A 21,918-nucleotide genomic window follows, 5' to 3' on the forward strand; every position below is an offset into this window, starting at 1 on the left:
ACAACCAGTAGGTCACATGTCAGTACATACACACAACCAGTAGGTCACATGTCAGTACAGACACACAACCAGTAGGTCACATGTCAGTACATACACACAACAAGTAGGTCACATGTCAGTACACACACACAACCAGTAGGTCACATGTCAGTACATACACACAACCAGTAGGTCACATGTCAGTACATACACACAACCAGTAGGTCACATGTCAGTACACACAACCAGTAGGTCACATGACAGTACATACACACAACCAGTAGGTCACATGTCAGTACACACAACCAGTAGGTCACATGTCAGTACATACACACAACAAGTAGGTCACATGTCAGTACACACAACCAGTAGGTCACATGTCAGTACATACACACAACCAGTAGGTCACATGTCAGTACATGCACACAACCAGTAGGTCACATGTCAGTACAGACACACAACCAGTAGGTCACATGTCAGTACATACACACAACAAGTATGTCACATGTCAGTACAGACACACAACCAGTAGGTCACATGTCAGTACAGACACACAACCAGTAGGTCACATGTCAGTAGATACACACAACAAGTAGGTCACATGTCAGTACAGACACACAACCAGTAGGTCACATGTTAGTACAGACACACAACCAGTAGGTCACATGTTAGTACAGACACACAACCAGTAGGTCACATGTCAGTACATACACAAAACCAGTAGGTCACATGTCAGTACAGACACACAACCAGTAGGTCACATGTCAGTACATACACACAACCAGTAGGTCACATGTCAGTACACACAACAGGTAGGTCACATGTCAGTACAGACACACAACAAGTAGGTCACATGTCAGTACACACAACAATTAGGTCACATGTCAGTACAGACACACAACAAGTAGGTCACATGTCAGTACACACAACCAGTAGGTCACATGTCAGTACATACACACAACAAGTAGGTCACATTTTAGTACACACAACCAGTAGGTCACATGTCAGTACACACAACCAGTAGGTCACATGTCAGTACATACACACAACCAGTAGGTCACATGTCAGTACATACACACAACCAGTAGGTCACATGTCAGTACATACAACCAGTAGGTCACATGTCAGTACATACAACCAGTAGGTCACATGTCAGTACATACACACAACCAGTAGGTCACATGTCAGTACATACACACAACAAGTAGGTCACATGTCAGTACATAGACACAACCAGTAGGTCACGTGTCAGTACAAACACACAACTAGTAGGTCACATGTCAGTACACACAACAAGTAGGTCACATGTCAGTACACACAACAAGTAGGTCACATGTCAGTACATACACACAATCAGTAGGTCACATGTCAGTACACACAACAAGTAGGTCACATGGGGGAGAGGCGTTGTGAGGTGCTGATTTATCTGTTTTTTGAAAAACAGGTTTTCCAGGTGTTTACTTGCGCTACATAAGATGGAAGGGAGTTCCATGCACTCATGGCTCTGTATAATAGTGTATGTTTCCTTGAATTTGTTCTGAACCTGGGGTAAGTGTGTGTGTAAGTTGACTATGCAAACTCATGTTTCTTGTAAAAACAAGAAGTGACGCAGTCATTCTTTCCTCAACTCTTAGCCAAGACATACTGGCTTGCATAGTATTAATATTAGCCCTCTGATTACAATGAAAAGCAAGTTGTGTCTCTCTGTTGTGGGCCAGCTGCAACTTAACTAGGTCCTTATTTGCAGCACTTGACCACATGTCTGGACAATAAACAAGATAAGATAAAACTAGAGCCTGCAGGACTTTGTGGAGTGTGGTGTCAGAAAAGCAGAGCATCTCTTTATTACGGACAGACCTCTCCCCATCTTTACAACTACTGAATCTATATGTTTTGACCATGGCCGTTTACAATCTAAGGTAACGCCAAGTCATTTAGTCTCCTCAACTTGTTCAACAGAAACACTATTCATTACCAGATTCATCTGAGGTCTAGAACTTAGGGAATGATTTGTACCAAATACAGTTTTAGAGATGTTCGGGATCAGTTTATTACTTGCCACCCATTCCAAAACAGACTGCAACTCTTTGTTAAGGGTTTCAGTGACTTCATTAGCTGTGGTTGTTGATGAGTATATGGTTGAATCATCAGCATACATGGACACACATGCTTTGTTTAATGCCAGTGGCAGGTCATTGGTAAAAATAGAAAAGAGTAGAGGGCCTAGAGAGCTACCCTGCGGTACACCACACGTTACATGTTTGACATTAGAGAAGCTTCCATTAAATAAAACCCTCTAAGTTATATTAGATAGATAGCCTGGATACAGCCCTTAGCTGTGGTATATTGGCCATATACCACAAACCACAAACCACTGAGGTGCCTTATTGCTATAATACATTGGCTAGGACCATGCCCCAGGACTACCTGACATGATGACTCCTTGCTGTCCCCAGTCCACCTGGCCATGCTGCTGTTCCAGTTTCAACTGACCTGAGCCCTAGGACCATGCCCCAGGACTACCTGACATGATGACTCCTTGCTGTCCCCAGTCTACCTGGCCATGCTGCTGCTCCAGTTTCAACTTCCACCTGACTGTGCTGCTGCTCTAGTTTCAACTGTTCTGCCTTATTATTATTCAACCATGCTGGTCATTTATGAACATTGAACATCTTGACCATGTTCTGTTATAATCTCCACCCGGCACAGCCAGAAGAGGACTGGCCACCCCACATAGCCTGGTTCCTCTCTAGGTTTCTTCCTAGGTATTGGCCTTTCTAGGGAGTTTTTCCTAGCCACCGTGCTTCTACACCTGCATTGCTTGCTGTTTGGGGTTTTAGGCTGGGTTTCTGTACAGCACTTTGAGATATCAGCTGATGTACGAAGGGCTATATAAATAAATTTGATTTGATTTGATTTGATTTGATTTGGTTACCAACATAATTAGAGCAGAATCCACAATATGGCAGAGGTTGAAAAGCCATAACACATGTTTTCTCAACAGATGATTATGGGCAATAATAATGTCTCACAAACATCCATTAAAACTGTACATTTAAAGTCCCTGAACTCGGCAAGAGTCTATTGTCTTGCTGATAGTCCATCAAGGACACGTTGTTTCCAGAGCTCACAGGTGTGCCTGGCATGGATTGTGACTCCTTCTCGTTCCTTGCCCTCTTCAACTGGTCATTCTCCGCCTGACTCTTCGCAAATGACGAGTGACTCTCTGCCCTCAGAGAATGTTTCTCTTTCTGTAGCTTAACCATTTCTTTGTTTAATATTATGGTATTTCTATTCCATGAAAAAAAACTAAAATCTGATTGATTTATCAAGACCAGTCCCCACGCTCTGTCATTCAGTGATATTCCCTATTGTCCTGCTGAAAGTTGAAATAAACATCTGCATTTTGAAAGAGTATTTCTATCATTATTTTATTAACGAAAGCATAAAGATGTTGATGAAGAAATACTGTACAACATTTTGAGGTTGCATTAGGTTTGGAGTTAGAAATGTAAAACTTTAGAGTACTTAATACATTGTAAGTTGGGGGGATTTTCTTCACACCTTACCTAGATGAGCAATTAGACTATCCTTTTGTAAAGGTATGACGAGTCTGTTGTCCTGCTAATAGCCAATTCATGGAAACATTGTTTGCAGAATTCACAGACTGCTAACACTTGTGAAAAACAAAATGCCTCCAGCATCTAGAGTGGTAGAAATATATTATTGAATTTGAAAAATAAATTAAAACCCACATGACGTTCTGTTTTATACTAACAAGTGGTTGCCATGGTGAATAATCCAATAATAACTGGTATGACACGGCTCTCGGAACTCATTAAAAGGTACTACATGAAACTACATGAAAATACTTGCAGATCAATAACGTGTTCCTGTAGATCTAATTATATTTAGAGGATTGGAGGATTCTAAATTAATATCTAAGGGGCATTTTTCTTTAGGGCAAATCTGGTCTGTGATATTGATTTAGAAATGTAAAACCTTACAGAGAATATCTAAGCAGCTTTTATATCATTATAATGCAGTGTTAATTATAATAATAATTGTTGGATAACAGATCGGCTCTCGGGACTCATTAAGAGGCCTCAATCTTCAATGTAAATCATTAATTCAGAAGGTTACACCCATAGGTTTTAGGCCTTCAGTAGGTTATAATAATCCATGCCTTCCAAAAGTTGTGTGGAGTTAGAATTTCGTCTGTCAGAAGTATTAAAATCAACCAATGTCATCCTTTAAATGCTTTATTATCCAAATGTTTAAAGTGCGTGTGGGCGACGGAGAGAAACAAAGTGGTACAGTTTGAGGCCATGAGGCGGAGAGTGATGCGGGCGCCGGAGAGAAAATAAATGAGTAAAAAACAGCTGCTTAGATATTCTCTGTAAGGTTTTGCATTTATAAATCAATATCACAGACCAGAAAAATGCCCCTTAGATATTAATTTAGAATCCTCCAATCCTCTAAATATAATTAGATCTACAGGAACACGTTATTGATCTGCAAGTATTTTCAGGTAGTTTCATGTGGTAGCCGCATTTTTAATGATTTCCGAGAGCCGTGTCAGTTGAAGTCGGACGTTTGCATACACCTTAGCCAAATACATTTAAACTTAGTTTTTCACAATCCCTGACAATTAATCCTGGTAAAAAGTCCCTGTTTTCCCCATGTTTTTTGTGCGTGATTGTTTTCTGTATGTTCAGTCCGTTATTGTGGGCTCGGTATTACGACATGTTATTGGCATATTTGAGTAAAATTACTTGTGTTACTTATCTCTGCTGTCCTGCGCCTGACTCCTCTGCACCAGCTACACCCAGACCATTACAGAGAATTATTTATTTCAGCTTTTATTTCTTTCATCACATTCCCAGTGGGTCAGAAGTTTACATGCACTCAATTAGTATTTGGTAGCATTGCCTTTAAATTGTTTAAATTGAGTCAAACATTTCGGGGAGCCTTCCACAAGCTTCCCACAATAAGTTGTGTGAATTGGCCCATTCCTCCTGACAGAGCTGGTGTAACTGAGTCAGGTATGTAGGCCTCCTTGCTCGCACACGCTTTTTCAGTTCTGCCCACAAATTTTCCATGGGATTGAGGTCAGGGCTTTGTGATGTCCACTCCAATACCTTGACTTTGTTGTCCTTAAGCCATTTTGCCACAACTTTGGAAGTATGCTTGGGGTTATTGTCCATTTGGAAGACCCATTTGCGATCAAGCTTTAACTTCCTGACTGATGTCTTGAGATGTTGCTTCAATTATTCCACATAAGTATCCTTCCTCATGAAGCTGTCTATTTTGATGAGAAGTGCACCAGTCCCTCCTGCAGCAAAGCACCCCCACAACATGATGCTGCCACCCCCGTGCTTCACGGTTGGGATGGTGTTCTTCGGCTTGCAAGCCTCCCCCTTTTTCCTCCCAAAATAACGATGGTCATTATGGCCAAACAGTTCTATTTTGTTTCATCAGACCAGAGAACATTTCTCCAAAAAGTACGATCTTTGTCTCCATGTGCAGTTGCAAACCGTAGTTTGACTTTTTATGGCAGTTTTGGAGCAGTGGCTTCTTTGTTGCTGAGCGACCTTTCAGGTTATGTTGATAAAGGGCTCATTTTACTTTGGATATAAATGGTTTTGTACCTGTTTCCTCCAGCATCTTCACAAGGTCCTTTGCTGTTGTTCTGGGATTGATTTGCACTTTTCGCACCAAAGTATGTTCATCTCTAGGAGACAGAACGCGTCTCCTTCCTGAGCGGTATGACGGCTGTGTGATCTTATGGTGTTTATACTTGCGTACTATTGTTTGTACAGATGAACGTGGTACCTTCAGGTGTTTGTAAATTGCTCCCAAAGATGAACCAGACTTGTGGAGGTCTACAATTTTTTTCTGAGGTCTTGGCTGGTTTCTTTTGATTTTCCAATGATGTCAAGCAAAGAGGCACTGAGCTTGAAGCTAGGCCTTGAAATACATCCACAGGTACACCTCCAATTGACTCAAATTATGTCAATTAGCCTATCAGAAGCTTCTAAAGCCATGACATCATTTTCTGGAATTTTCCAAGCTGTTTAAAGGCATAGTCAACTTAGTCTATGTAAACTTCTGACACACTGGAATTGTGATACAGTGAATTATAAGTGAAATAATCTGTCTGTAAAAAATTGTTGGAAAAATGACTTGTCATGCACACAGTAGATGTCCTAACCGACTTGACAGAACTATAGTTTGTTAACAAGAAATTTGTGGAGTGGTTGAAAAACAAGTTTTAATGACTCCAACCTAAGTGTATGTAAACTTCCGACTTCAACTCTTATTGAATGAGTCACCATGGCAACCACTTGTCAGTATAAATGGTCAAAACATTTCTTTATTAAAGACTATCAGAAAGAATGTTGGTACTTGTTTATTTTGATCCAAAGCCATGAATGAGTGAGTCACTCAGTTTTATGCTGACTAATCCCTGCTGGACTCTTTCATTACGTTTCTTCTTCACATCATCAAAGTGTAATAAATACTCAGGGAGAAAAAGGTGTAGATTCACGCGCAGAGCGCGGCAGATGTTTATTTCACCTTCACAGAAGGCAGGAATTGTGGTCACAGGAAGGCAATGGTCATACACAGGTAGGCAAACAGGCAAACACAGAAGGACTCTGTGTTTCAGAAAAGGAATTTCTATCACTCTTTCACACTGTGGTAAATAAGGATAGTTTGTTATTTAGAGGGATTGAAACCAAAAGTGCACCGTGCCTATTTTTCGAAAATCATCAGTCCACGTCAAGTGTAATTCTCCCATTGTATTTATCCAAGTTCTCTCTCAACTGCAAATTTCATTATGATTAAATTACTATATGCCAATCCCTCAGACATAGTTTTAACAGGCAGTATCTGTTCTGCTCTGTTCAGATTCACTAGAAGCAGCAGACAAGGTGATTTAATGTCTCCTTTGCTATTTTTATTATCCATGGAACCCCTGGCCTAGGTAATTTGTCAATCGAAGGAAATAACACCAATTTCCCTGAAATCTACTGATCACTTCATGTTATTATATGAGGCCGATATTTTACTATATCTAGACAATTAATCCCAATTTGCCCCCAAACTCATTGAAGGATCATAGATAAATTTGGCTTTATCTAACCAAATCAGCCCTTCTGACTCTCAAGACGTCGATGGAGGACTCCGTCGCTACTTATGGAACCTGATGGAGGACTACATCTCTACTTATGGAACCTGATGGAGGACTCCATCTCTACTTATGGAACCTGATGGTGGACTCCATCTCTACTTATGGAACCTGATGGAGGACTCCATCTCTACTTATGGAACCTGATGGAGGACTCCATCTCTACTTATGGAACCCGATGGAGGACTCCATCTCTACTTATGGAACCTGATGGAGGACTCCATCTCTACTTATGGAACCTGATGGTGGACTCCATCTCTACTTATGGAACCTGATGGAGGACTCCATCTCTACTTATGGAACCTGATGGAGGACTCCATCTCTACTTATGGAACCCGATGGAGGACTCCATCTCTACTTATGGAACCTGATGGAGGACTCCATCTCTACTTATGGAACCTGATGGAGGACTCCATCTCTACTTATGGAACCTGATGGAGGACTCCATCTCTACTTATGGAACCTGATGGAGGACTCCATCTCTACTTACTTAATCACAATCGTTTCCTATTTTAAATATTTGTAAGTAGATCACAGAACTCTCAAATCAATTAAAACCAACCTCAGTAGGTGGACTTACATCCCAGTTGCTTTAAGCGGCAGAATATCTAATGGTCCAAATGAATATATTGCAGAATATCTAATGGTCCAAATGAATATATTGCAGAATATCTAATGGTCCAAATGAATATATTGCAGAATGTGTAATGGTCCAAATGAATATATTGCAGAATATCTAATGGTCCAAATGAATATATTGCAGAATATCTAATGGTCAAATGAATATATTGCAGAATATCTAATGGTTCAAATGAATATATTGCAGAATATCTAATGGTCCAAATGAATATATTGCAGAATATCTAATGGTCCAAATGAATATATTGCAGAATATCTAATGGTCCAAATGAATATATTGCAGAATATCTAATGGTCCAAATGAATATATTGCAGAATATCTAATGGTCCAAATGAATATATTGCAGAATATCTAATGGGTCAAATGAATATATTGCAGAATATCTAATGGTTCAAATGAATATATTGCAGAATATCTAATGGTCCAAATGAATATATTGCAGAATATCTAATGGCCCAAATGAATATATTGCAGAATATCTAATGGCCCAAATGAATATATTGCAGAATATCTAATGGTTCAAATGAATATATTGCAGAATATCTAATGGTCCAAATGAATATATTGCAGAATATCTAATGGTCCAAATGAATATATTGCAGAATATCTAATGGTTCAAATGAATATATTGCAGAATATCTAATGGTCCAAATGAATATATTGCAGAATATCTAATGGTCCAAATGAATATATTGCAGAATATCTAATGGTCCAAATGAATATATTGCAGAATATCTAATGGTCCAAATGAATATATTGCCACGGCTGTAGTTCTGTAGTTCAATACTGTAGTCTCCCCCTTCTGGCTACTGGCACAAAATTCATAGTCCAGTTTCAAGGTAAGCGATCTCGGATAAAATGAACAAACTTACAAAGAGAGAAATATGTAGGAGAACTATCTGAACTAGAGGTCGACCCATTCTGATTTTTCAACGACGATACCGATACCGATTATTGGAGGACCAAAAAAAGCCGATACCGATTAATCAGCCAATTAAAAAAATGTATTTGTAGTAATAACAATTACAACAATACTGAATGAACACTTATTTTAATATAATACATCAATAAAATCAATTTAGCCTCAAATAAATAATGAAACATGTTCAATTTGGTTTAAATATTGCAGAAACAAAGTGTTTGAGAAGAAAGTAAAAGTGCAATATGTGCCATGTAAGAACGCTAACGTTTAAGTTCCTTGCTCAGAACATGAGAACATATGAAAGCTGGAGGTTCCTTTTAACATGAGTCTTCAATATTCCCAGGTAAGAAGTTTTAGGTTGTAGTTGGAGGAAGGAATTATAGGACTATTTCTCTCTATACGATTTGTATTTCATATACCTTTGACTATTGGATGTTCTTATAGGCACTTTAGTATTGCCAGTGTAACAGTATAGCTTCTGTCCCTCTCCTCGCCCCTACCTGGGCTCGAACCAGAAACACATCGACAACAGCCACCCTTGAAGCAGCGTTACCCATGCAGAGCAAGGGGAACAACCACTCCAACCACTCCAAGTGAGTGACGTTTGAAACACTATTAGCGCGCACCCCGCTAACTAGCTAGCCATTTCACATCGGTTACACCAACCTAATCTCGAGAGTTGATAGGCTTGAAGTCATAAACAGCTCAATGCTTGAAGCACAGCAAAGAGCTGCTGGCAAAATGCACGAAAGCATGAATGCTTACGTGCATTTTGAATGAATGCTTACGAGTCTGGTGCTGCCTATCCCTGCTCAGTCAGACTGCTCTATCAAATAATGGACATAATTATAACATAATAACACACAGACATAAAATCCTTAGGTCATTAATATGATCGAATCCGGAAACTATCATTTCGAAAACAAGACATTTATTCTTTCAGTGAAATACGGAACCGTTCCGAATTTTATCTAACGGGTGGCATCCATAAGTCTAAATATTCCTGTTACATTGCACAACCTTCAATGTTATGCCATAATTACGTAAAATTCTTGTAAATTAGGCGGCCCAAACTGTTGCATATACACTGACTCTGCTTGCAATGAACGCAAGAGAAGTGACACAATTTCACTTGGTTAATATTGCCTGCTAACCTGGATTTCTTTCAGCTAAATATGCAGGTTTAAAAATATATACTTCTGTGTATTGATTTTAAGAAAGGCATTGATGTTTATCGTTAGGTACAGTCGTGCAACAATTGTGCTTTTTTCGCAAATGCGCTTTTGTTAAATCATCCCCCGTTTGGCGAAGTTGGCTGTCTTTGTTAGGAGGAAATAGTCTTCACAGTTCGCAACGAGTCATGTTAGCAGGCAATATTAACTAAAAAAGCAGGTTTAAAAATATATACTTGTGTATTGATTTTAAGAAAGGCATTGATGTTTATGGTTAGGTACACGTTGGAGCAACGACAGTCCTTTTTCGTGAATATTCACCGCATCGATTATATGCAACGCAGGACACGCTAGATAAACTAGTAATATCATCAACCATGTGTAGTTAACTAGTGATTATGATTGATTGATTGTTTTTTTATAAGAAAAGTTTAATGCTAGCTAGCAACTTACCTTGGCTTACTGCATTCGCGTAATAGGCAGGCTCCTCGTGGAGTGCAATGTAATCAGGTGGTTAGAGCGTTGGACTAGTTAACTGTAAGCTTTGTTTCTTTTTTTCTACTGTGTTATTGACTTGTTTATTGTTTACTCCATGTGTAACTTTGTGTTGTTGTCTGTTCACACTGCTTTGCTTTATCTTGGCCAGGTTGCTGTTGTAAATGAGAACTTGTTCTCAACTAGCCTACCTGGTTAAATAAAGATGTTCTCAACTAGCCTACCCGGTTAAATAAAGGTGTTCTCAACTAGCCTACCTGGTTAAATAAAGGTGTTCTCAACTAGCCTACCTGGTTAAATAAAGGGTAAATAAAGTGTCAAATCGGTGTCCAAAAATATTTCCGATTGTTGTGAAAACTTGAAATCGGCCCTAATTAATCGGTCCACCTCTAATCTGTACCAAACTTGAGGTTGTATTTCATCCCATCCTGAATTGGTTTAGACATAATTATTCCTCCCCCTGGCTGAGTATAGAGAGAAATATGGTGTCTCCTATTGTCCTGTAAGAGGTGGTCTCCACTGATACATCCCTTAAACAATGTAATATGGTGTCTCCTACTGTCCTGTAAGAGGTGGTCTCCACTGATACATCCTTAAACAATGTAATATGGTGTCTCCTATTACCCTGTAAGAGGTGGTCTCCACTGATACATCCTTAAACAATGTAATATGGTGTCTCCTATTACCCTGTAAGAGGTGGTCTCCACTGATATATCCCTTAAACAATGTAAACTACGCTTTGGTCCTATTATTGCTGACACAATTTATATTTGGCACAAAATTGTAAAACAATATAACTGAGAATCAAAATGGCATGCCCATACTCAGAGATATAGCATGCCCATACTCAGAGATATAGCATGCCCATACTCAGAGATATAGCATGCCCATACTCAGAGATATAGCATGCCCATACTCAGAGATATAGCATGCCCATACTCAGAGATATAGCATGCCCATACTCAGAGATATAGCATGCCCATACTCAGAGATATAGCATGCCCATACTCAGAGATATAGCATGCCCATACTCAGAGATATAGCATGCCCATACTCAGAGATATAGCATGCCCATACTCAGAGATATAGCATGCCCATACTCAGAGATATAGCATGCCCATACTCAGAGATATAGCATGCCCATACTCAGAGATATAGCATGCCCATACTCAGAGATATAGCATGCCCATACTCAGAGATATAGCATGCCCATACTCAGAGATATAGCATGCCCATACTCAGAGTTATAGCATGCCCATACTCAGAGTTATAGCATGCCCATACTCAGAGATATAGCATGCCCATACTCCGAGATATAGCATGCCCATACTCAGAGATACAGCATGCCCATACTCAGAGATATAGCATGCCCATACTCAGAGATATAGCATGCCCATACTCAGAGTTATAGCATGCCCATACTCAGAGATATAGCATGCCCATACTCAGAGATATAGCATGCCCATACTCAGAGATATAGCATGCCCATACTCAGCGATATAGCATGCCCATACTCAGAGATATAGCATGCCCATACTCAGCGATATAGCATGCCCATACTCAGAGATATAGCATGCCCATACTCAGAGATATAGCATGCCCATACTCAGAGATATAGCATGCCCATACTCAGAGATATAGCATGCCCATACTCAGAGATATAGCACGCCCATACTCAGAGATATAGCATGCCCATACTCAGAGATATAGCATGCCCATACTCAGAGATATAGCATGCCCATACTCAGAGATATAGCATGCCCAAACTCAGAGTTCAAGTTATAGTTGGGAACTGACAACCAACCTGTTGATTTCATGCAATTCTACACATTTTTCCATGACTTTATGCCATATAAATTATATCTGAGTGAGAGTAACTAACAAAATCAAATTGGGGCCCCCTGGAGGCTAGGGGCCCTGGGCACGTGCCCTGCGTGACCGGCTGGTATCCAAGTTTAGACAGCTGGCTAGACAAATTTAGCAATAAAGCAAGTGTTAGCTGACATGGCTAATTGAATGACTGTCAGTGAATGACGTAACAAGAGAACATTTGCTTATGAAAAACTCAATTTTTGTACTTGCACCTACTTTTCTAACTCTCAACATTATCTTCAGAACCCTAATGAGTTCTGCTAATGTCTGAATCCAGCCCTGGTCTGTGTTTCTGTCTGTGTGTCTGTCTGTGTTTCTGTATGTGTGTCTGTCTGTGTTTCTGTCTGTGTGTCTGTCTGTGTTTCATTCTGTGTTTCTGTCTGTGTTTCTGTCTGTGTGTCTGTCTGTGTGTCTGTCTGTGTTTCTGTCTGTGTTTCTGTCTGTGTTTCTGTCTGTGTGTCTGTCTGTGTGTCTGTCTGTGTGTCTATCTGTGTTTCTGTCTGTGTTTCTGTCTGTGTGTCTGTCTGTGTGTCTGTCTGTGTGTCTGTCTGTGTTTCTGTCTGTTCTGTCAAGACATGTTGTACTGAAAATACTAAACAAAGCATCTGAATGAAGTGAGTGATGGCAGTTTTCATGTCTTATCTCTCCTCCAGACGCTGGATGATCTCGAGGCGAGGACCAAGGAGGCTGGGATAGAGATCAGTGTTCGCCAAAGCTTCCTCACCGACCCCGCCCCAGCTGTCAAGAACCTCAAGGTGCCTCCTTCACTTCCCACCTCCCTCCCTTCCTCCCTCTTTCCCTCTTACCTCCCTCCCTTCCTCCCTCCCTCTCTCTCACCTCCCTCCCTCCTTCCCTTACACTCTCTTCCTGGTTTATCCCCCCTGCTGCCATGGCAACTGCCAGGTGATTGAACACATGAGATCAATCACGTCCGAGCTTGGTGAACAAACCCCAGAGAGACTCTAACACACACACACACACACACACACACACACACACCATTAGTACACAGGAGCAGCAAGGACCCCGGCTGGCATAGCGAATCAGACATAATCACCGCTGCCACCACACCCGCAGAAACACAGGGCGAGCTGGAAATCCTGTCTTTTATTTTGAAGAGACTCAAGTTAATTAGAGTTCCCACTCTACCCTCCTCTACCTTTCTGTTCCCCTTTCTACCCTCCTCTACCTTTCCGTTCCCCTTCCCTCCTCTACCTCCTGTAGTGTCTTGACTATCATTAAAGGGATGACTGTTATATTATCAAATTAATTCTCAAGTGTACACAAGTGTAAAGGGATAAAGAATATGTACATAAAGAAATTAATTCTCTGTGTATTGATTGCGTGATTAAACTAATCATGTAAACATGAATTAACTAGGAAGTCGGGGCACCACAGGAACATGTTTAAAGAGTTACTATTTTCTGAATTGAACTCTCTTCAGATATTTTCACATCTAATCGATTACAGTCCCTTATAAATGTATTATCACCCCATCGGTCATATTCTGAATGTCGCAAACTCTTTTGATATCTGCACAAACCCTGGATTAATGATGAATCAGCGATATACAAATTGGCTTAATTATTTATTTACTAACTAACTTAATAATCACACAGAATTACATAAACACACACACACACACACACACAGGAAATGTTACACATTGAATACGACATAATGCAATGAAAAGTCCCTAGTGGACTAAACCGATATGACGGCTTGTTACACAAAAGGAAAAGGGAGGGGCATGTAAGAAAGAGCGGGAGAAAAGACAAAGGACTTCACTATCATACACACAATGGATAACTATGCTCATGGAATTGCAATTGACCTATTTACGTGTGTCTTTGTCTTTGCTGTCTCTCCGTTGAAAACACCGATCCGCCTGGGGAGTAATCAACAGAAAGTCTTTTGTTGTTGTAGCTCTGTTATAATGTATACGTCAGGCGTACCAATGGTCGTTCGATAGGGACACGTTCTCTTCTCGTCTTCCGTCGACTTTCCTAGACAATACAGCTGCAGAAGGTGAATGTGCAGTCTTTGGTTTTGTAGATTTATTAACCATTCGTGAGGTTTGGACTGCGTCCTCACGTCTTCTGGTTTCTGAGTTCTATCCATTACGGCTCTCTCAGCTCACGCTGTTGTTCTCGTTGGCCTAATGTACATTTTGTCATTAGGCCACTTGGGGAAAAAGAGGCTGTGTCTGTGCTCACGTGGGCGTGGCCACTGAATTGGTTTAGACTTCATATGAAAAACAGTTCTCTCATTTAGAAGGCTAACGTCACATTTCATCTTCTCACAAATAGTTTCATATTTAATCATATAAGTTCCACAACATTTAGATGTACGTCTGGTAACTGGGAAATATACACATTCAGAGATACAGTTATGTTGTTCTACTGTCCTTAGTTACAATACAAATGATTAACAAATACGACAGGATTGTTGTTTAAATACCAATGGACCATTCCAAATGTTTGATTACAGAAATACTGTTTAATTATTCAACCTTTTGATGTTACCGTACTGCAACGTCTCTCTCTGTGGTAACAAAGGGGTTTAACTTTAACAAGGGGGGGCGGGGGAGCCTATGAGCCTTCCCCCAAAGGGCAGGTCATGACACTCCTCTACCTTTCTGTTCCCCTTCCTTCCCTCCCTCCTCCCTCTCTCCTCTACCTTTCTGTTCCTCCTCTACCTTTCTGTTCCCCTTCCTTCCCTCCCTCCTCCCTCTCTCCTCTACCTTTCTGTTCCTCCTCTACCTTTCTGTTCCCCATCCTTCCTTCCCTCCCTCCTCCCTCTCTCCTCTACCTTTCTGTTCCTCCTCTACCTTTCTGTTCCTCCTCTACCTTTCTGTTCCTCCTCTACCTTTCTGTTCCCCTTCCTTCCCTCCCTCCTCTCTCTCTCCTCTACCTTTCTGTTCCTCCTCTACCTTTCTGTTCCTCCTCTACCTTTCTGTTCCCTTTCCTTCCCTCCCTCCTCTACCTTTCTGTTCCTCCCTCTACCCTCCTCTACCTTTCTGTTCCCCTTCCTTCCCTCCATCCTCCCTCTCTCCTCTACCTTTCTGTTCCTCCTCTACCTTTCTGTTCCTCCTCTACCTTTCTGTTCCTCCTCCCTCTCTCCTCTACCTTTCTGTTCCTCCTCTACCTTTCTGTTCCCTTTCCTTCCCTCCCTCCTCCCTCTCTCCTCTACCTTTCTGTTCCTCCTCTACCTTTCTGTTCCCTTTCCTTCCCTCCCTCCTCCCTCTCTCCTCTACCTTTCTGTTCCTCCTCTACCTTTCTGTTCCTCCTCCCTCTCTCCTCTACCTTTCTGTTCCTCCTCTACCGTTCTGTTCCCCTTCCTTCCCTCCCTCCTCTCTCTCTCCTCTACCTTTCTGTTCCCCTTCCTTCCTTCCCTCCCTCCTCTCTCTCTCCTCTACCTTTCTGTTCCTCCTCTACCTTTCTGTTCCTCCTCTACCTTTCTGTTCCTCCTCCCCCTCTCCTCTACCTTTCTGTTCTCCATCCCTCCTCCCTCATCCTCTCCTCCCTATCATTCCTTCCTTGCTTTCTTCCTGGCTGGTGCGTACTTTAGCATAACCTTTCTTGGCATGCCGGCCTGGGGTTGTTGTGCGATATTAATTGGCCATCGCTGTAGGAACCATGGTAACAACATAAATGTAGCACACCAGAGGGGAAAATGAGTTGTGCTGCGCGGTGCATTGCGTTTGGGTATTGGGAGGATGTGTTTGTGTGTGATTCTCTGTGGAACCTATATATATATATGTGTGTGTGTGTACCGTATCCAATATCTGAAAATATATCATTTTACAGCGGTAAACGTAAACAAGTGTCATTTTTACACACTGTATTCTCATAAAAGAGCAATTGTCCAATGACTATGCTTCAAATGTTGATTTCATACATTGTGACAATAATGACATCATGAAGATGGCAGCAAGTGTTCTGATCAGCATGAGATTCTATTGAATAACGGTTATTGGTGGAGTTACCGGCTGATACCTATATATCTGAGACTCCCTCCTCATTGGAGCTGATGCTTCCCTCCTGTTTCCTGTGTGTTGTGTGCGGTGTGTGTGGTGTGTGTGTGAGTTGTGTGTGTGTGTGTGTGTGTGTTGTGTGTGTGTGTTGTGTATTCCCATCTCCTGTGTGACTCTTTCCTTCCCTCTCTGAATCGCCAGCGGCAAGATGCCAGAATCATCGTGGGGCTCTTCTACGAGACAGAAGCCAGAAAAGTTTTCTGCGAGGTACAGAAGCTACATTTGCTGTTCACAACTCTGTGGATTGATATCTTAACATTTTTGTTGAATGACAATATCCTTTTTTGTCTCTTTAAAAAAATATATTTATATATTAGATTCCAGCTTGTATTGCTCACGGCTCGCGTCAATGTCTCTAGACTTTTCTTTCTATCGCTTTTTGTTATCTCTCCGTTCCTCTATCTTCTGTCTTTGTGTTCTGTCTTCCTCCATACACTCTGATATCTTCTGTCTTTGTGTTCTGTCTTCCTCCATACACTCTGATATCTTCTGTCTTTGTGTTCTGTCTTCCTCCATACACTCTGATATCTTCTGTCTTTGTTTTCTGTCTTCCTCCATACACTCTGATATCTTCTGTGTATTTGTTCTCTCTTCCTCCATACACTCTGATATCTTCTGTGTATTTGTTCTCTCTTCCTCCATACACTCTGATATCTTCTGTCTAACTGTCTAACAAACCTGCCCGCTCATCGCTTTCCTTTCACTCACTCACTCCTTTTCTCTCTCTCTCTCTCTCTCTCTCTCTCTCTCTCTCTCTCTCTCTCTCTCTCCCCTTCTCTCTCTCTCTCCCCTTCTCTCTCTCCCCTTCTCTCTCTCTCTCCCCTTCTCTCTCTCTCTCTCTCTCTCTCCCCTTCTCTCTCTCTCTCTCTCCCCCATCTTTCTCTCTCTCTCTCTCTCTCTCTCTCTCTCTCTCTCTCTCTATCTCTCTCTCTCTCTCTCTCTCCCCTTCTCTCTCTCTCTCCCCTTCTCTCTCTCCCCCATCTTTCTCTCTCTCTCTCCCCCTCTCCCATCTTTCTCTCTCTCTCTCTCTCCCCTTCTCTCTCTCTCTCTCTCTCTCTCTCTCTCTCCCCCATCTTTCTCTCTCTCTCGCTCTCCCCATCTCTCTCTCTCGCTCTCCCCATCTCTCTCTCTCGCTCTCCCCATCTCTCTCTCTGTCTCTCTCTCTCCCCCTGAAATCTTTCTTTACATTCCCATTCATTCCCTCCTTTCTGTTCTCTTTCTCTCTCCCTCTATCCTACAGGTGTACAAGGAGAAGCTCTATGGGAAGAAATATGTCTGGTTCCTGATTGGTTGGTACGCAGACAACTGGTTCAAGATCAAAGACCCATCAATCAACTGCACCGTGGAGCAGATGACAGAGGCGGTGGAGGGCCACGTTACCACGGAGATCGTCATGCTCAACCCCGAGACCGTCCGAGGGGCCTCCAATCTGGTGAGAGAGATATAGAGTGCATCCCAAATGGCGCCCTATTCCCTACATATAGGGGATATATGCTAGGGCATATATAGGGAATAGGAGGCCCTGGTCAAAAGTAGTGCACTACATAGGGAATAGGGCTCTGGTCTATAGTAGTGTACTATATAGGGAATAGGGTTCTGGTCTATAGTAGTGTACTATATAGGGAATAGGGCTCTGGTCTATAGTAGTGTACTATATAGGGAATAGGGCTCTGGTCTATAGTAGTGTACTATATAGGGAATAGGAGGCCCTGGTCAAAAGTAGTGCACTACACAGGGAATAGGGTGCAATTTGGGATGCCGCCATGTTGTAATATATACAGTATTATACATATATCTCTATTGTAAGACACAGGGTGAGTGGTGACAGAGACATTTACTCATTCTGATTCTATAAGTGGTTCTTGGTTCTCTCTGAAATATCTTACCTAACATTCCAACAGCCACTGCAGTGACAAGCAGTCCTCTGCGCGTGTTATAAGATTGGATTATTTCTGTAACGTTGTGTTCAAAATGACCACATAACTCTTCTTGAAATGCGCTGTTGGTTAAGGGCTTGTAAAGAAAGCGTTTCACGGTAAGGTCTACACTTGTTGTATTCTACACTTGTTGTATTCTACACTTGTTGTATTCTACACTTGTTGTATTCTACACTTGTTGTATTCTACACTTGTTGTATTCTACACTTGTTGTATTCTACACTTGTTGTATTCGGCACATGTGACAAATAAAGTTTGATTTGATTTGAACATATACTACTATCTCTACTATTTGCTCTTACTATTTTTCGACCTATCAGAATCGACTATACAAACGAGTGGTATACTCGTGACCTATCAAAATTGACAATACAAAGCTTTGGTATAAGTAATAGTAATTTCAGTATTTTATTATACACATAAATAAAATGTGTATTACAACATATTGTATGGAAGGAGAGATTGTTATATAGTGTTTAATGGTACTCTATTCCCCATATTCATGAGTTTCACGGCCGTGTCACGCCGTTATTATGAATGTTCCCCGGGGACTGAGGAACAATTTTTTTGTTTTGTCCATTCTAAACAGGTGTTAATGATAATGTTTCCTAAATTACACTACAGTGTCTTGGAAATAAAATTACATTGTTAAAGTAGGCAAAGAATTAGTGGGGAAAACAACTTTGTAATCGTGGCAACGTTGCCGTTAGCAACAATGCTAGCAACGCTAACATTAGCTAGCTAAAATCTGGTGCTCTCCCCCTCACAACGTTAGCTACTCTAAAGTCAATTTGACGACATCACAATGATGACAAAAGGTTTTCCTACTCATTATTTACCTTTTTTAGAAAATGTAATTGTGTTTCCAAGCCACTGAAATGTACTCTAGAGTAGAAAGTTCAGTCGGACCTCATAGAACTTACAGCAATGTATTGACGTGAAATCCATGAAAAGTAGGGCTCTGGTCAAAAGTAACACACTAGGTAGGGAGTAGGGGTGCCATTTTGGGACATATACTTTAACGTTGTCCCAGTCCTTCCCCAGTGTAATGACCCTCTTTAGTTTGTGTTGCCGTGACTGGAGAGAGGAGCAGAGCTTCAGGATGCTATTCACAGTAAACCTGTATTATTACCCATCTACTATGAAGTTTTACCTTGTAGAAGAAAACCTTTGTGTTCGAGAGGAGCGTTCGAGTGCTGCAAACCGTTTCTCTCTCTCTCTCTTGAAGTCTCGGCTCTGAATTATCACCATTGCCCTGTAGAGTAGCTGGTAGAAAATATAACTCTGAATAAATAAACACTTTTGTTCATGTTTTTTAATGAAACGATACACTGGGGCTGTGCTGTCTGGAAGTGCTGAAGTGGCAGAGAGGGAGAGATACTAGAGGATGTGTCTCTTTACCTATGGGCCCTAGTCAAAAGCAGCCTAGAGAGGGAGAGATACTAGAGGATGTGTCCCTTTACCTATGGGCCCTAGTCAAAAGCAGCCTAGAGAGGGAGAGATACTAGAGGATGTGTCCCTTTACCTATGGGCCCTAGTCAAAAGCAGCCTAGAGAGGGAGAGATACTAGAGGATGCGTCCCTTTACCTATGGGCCCTAGTCAAAAGCGGCCTAGAGAGGGAGAGATACTAGAGGATGCGTCCCTTTACCTATGGGCCCTAGTCAAAAGCAGCCTAGAGAGGGAGAGATACTAGAGGATGTGTCTCTTTACCTATGGGCCCTAGTCAAAAGCAGCCTAGAGAGGCTATAGAGTTGTCTCTTATTGATCAAAGCCCCATTTGGTGACGAGGCGTCGAGAGGCTGACAGACCCAACAGCTGGTTGCCGCCTGGAGCCGAGGGAGGGGAGGGAGTGGGTGTGCGTGATCTCAAGTCGAAATTTGATGTTTGTTTAACATTGTGAGTAGGGCTGGTACGGTAATTGTATAACCGTGACGATGAAAAATGTAAATAATTAATAAATAAACATCATAACTTCTGTAATGGGGCGGCAGGGTAGCCTAGTGGTTAGAGTGTAGGACTAGTAACCGAAAGGTTGCAAGTTCAAATCCCCGAGCTGACAAGGTACAAATCTGTCGTTCTGCCCCTGAACAGGCAGTTAACCCACTGTTCCTAGGCCGTCATTGAAAATAAGAATTTGTTCTTAACTGACTTGCCTAGTTAAATAAAAATGTTATTGTATTTTTTAAGTAACTATATCCAGCAAACCCTATAGCAGTAGTGTAAATTAATGATTTTTCTTAAAAATAATTGTTCTACCTTAATCCATCTCCTTCCTCGAACGATCTCTCCCTTTGCAGCTGTAACATGGCCTGCATATATAGTATAGTATAGTATCTATAGTATAGTATCTATAGTATAGTATCTATAGTATATGTATAGTATATATAGTATAGTATAGTATCTATAGCATAGTATAGTATCTATAGGATAGTATCTATAGTATAGTATCTATGGTATAGAAAGTATATATACTATACTATAGATACTATACTTTACTATACTATAGATACTATACTATACTATATATACTATAGATATTATACTATAGATACTGTACTATACTATAGATACTATAGATATTATACTATAGATACTGTACTATACTATAGATACTATACTATACTATACTATACTATACTATAGATACTATACTATAGATACTATACTATAGATACTATACTATAGATACTATACTATAGATACTATACTATATATACTATAGATATTATACTATAGATACTGTACTATACTATAGATGCAGGCCATGTATCTATAGTATAGTATCTATAGTATAGTATAGTATCTATAGTATAGGTTCTATAGTATAGCATCTATAGTATCTATAGTATAGTATAGTATCTATAGTATAGTACAGTATCCATAGTATATGATCTATAGTATATCATCTATAGTATAGTATAGTATCTATAGTATAGTATCTATAGTATAGTATAGTACCTATGGTATAGTATAGTATCTATAGTATATTATAGTATCTATAGTATAGTATAGTATCTATAGTATAGGTTCTATAGTATAGCATCTATAGTATCTATAGTATAGGTTCTATAGTATAGCATCTATAGTATAGTATCTATAGTATAGTATCTTTAGTATAGTATAGTATCTATAGTATAGTACAGTATCCATAGTATAGGATCTATAGTATAGCATCTATAGTATAGTATAGTATCTATAGTATAGTATCTATAGTATAGTATCCATAGTATAGTATAGTACCTATGGTATAGTATAGTATCTATAGTATATTATAGTATCTATAGTATAGTATATATAGTATAGTATCTATAGTATAGTATATATAGTATAGTATAGTATCTATAGTATAGTATAGTATCTATAGCATAGTATCTATAGTATAGTATAATATCTATAGTATAGTATCTATAGTATAGTATAGTATCTATAGTATAGTATAGTATATATAGTATAGTATAGGATCTATAGTATAGTATCTATAGTATAGTATCTATAGTATAGTATAATACCTATGGTATAGTATAGTATCTATAGTATAGTATAGTATCTATAGTATAGTATCTATAGTATAGCATAGTATCTATAGTATATTATAATATCTGTAGTACAGTATAGTATAGTATCTATAGTATATTATAGTACCCATGGTATAGTATAGTGTCTATAGTATGG

The 21,918-nt window shown here is 40.3% G+C and overlaps 1 protein-coding gene across 1 annotated transcript in view; it reads left to right on the forward strand.

Moving 5' to 3' along the window:
* Positions 1–21,918, forward strand: part of LOC109875904 (gamma-aminobutyric acid type B receptor subunit 1-like) — a 328,979-nt gene that overhangs the window by 239,037 nt on the left and 68,024 nt on the right. The window contains exons 10-12 of the mRNA XM_031789059.1: positions 12,926–13,027; positions 16,450–16,515; positions 17,549–17,740. Of these exons, the coding sequence (XP_031644919.1) occupies positions 12,926–13,027; positions 16,450–16,515; positions 17,549–17,740 (360 nt within the window). The remainder of the gene's footprint in view (positions 1–12,925; positions 13,028–16,449; positions 16,516–17,548; positions 17,741–21,918) is intronic.

Source organism: Oncorhynchus kisutch, linkage group LG14, assembly GCF_002021735.2.
Source record: "Oncorhynchus kisutch isolate 150728-3 linkage group LG14, Okis_V2, whole genome shotgun sequence".
NCBI classification, from domain to species: domain Eukaryota; kingdom Metazoa; phylum Chordata; class Actinopteri; order Salmoniformes; family Salmonidae; genus Oncorhynchus; species Oncorhynchus kisutch.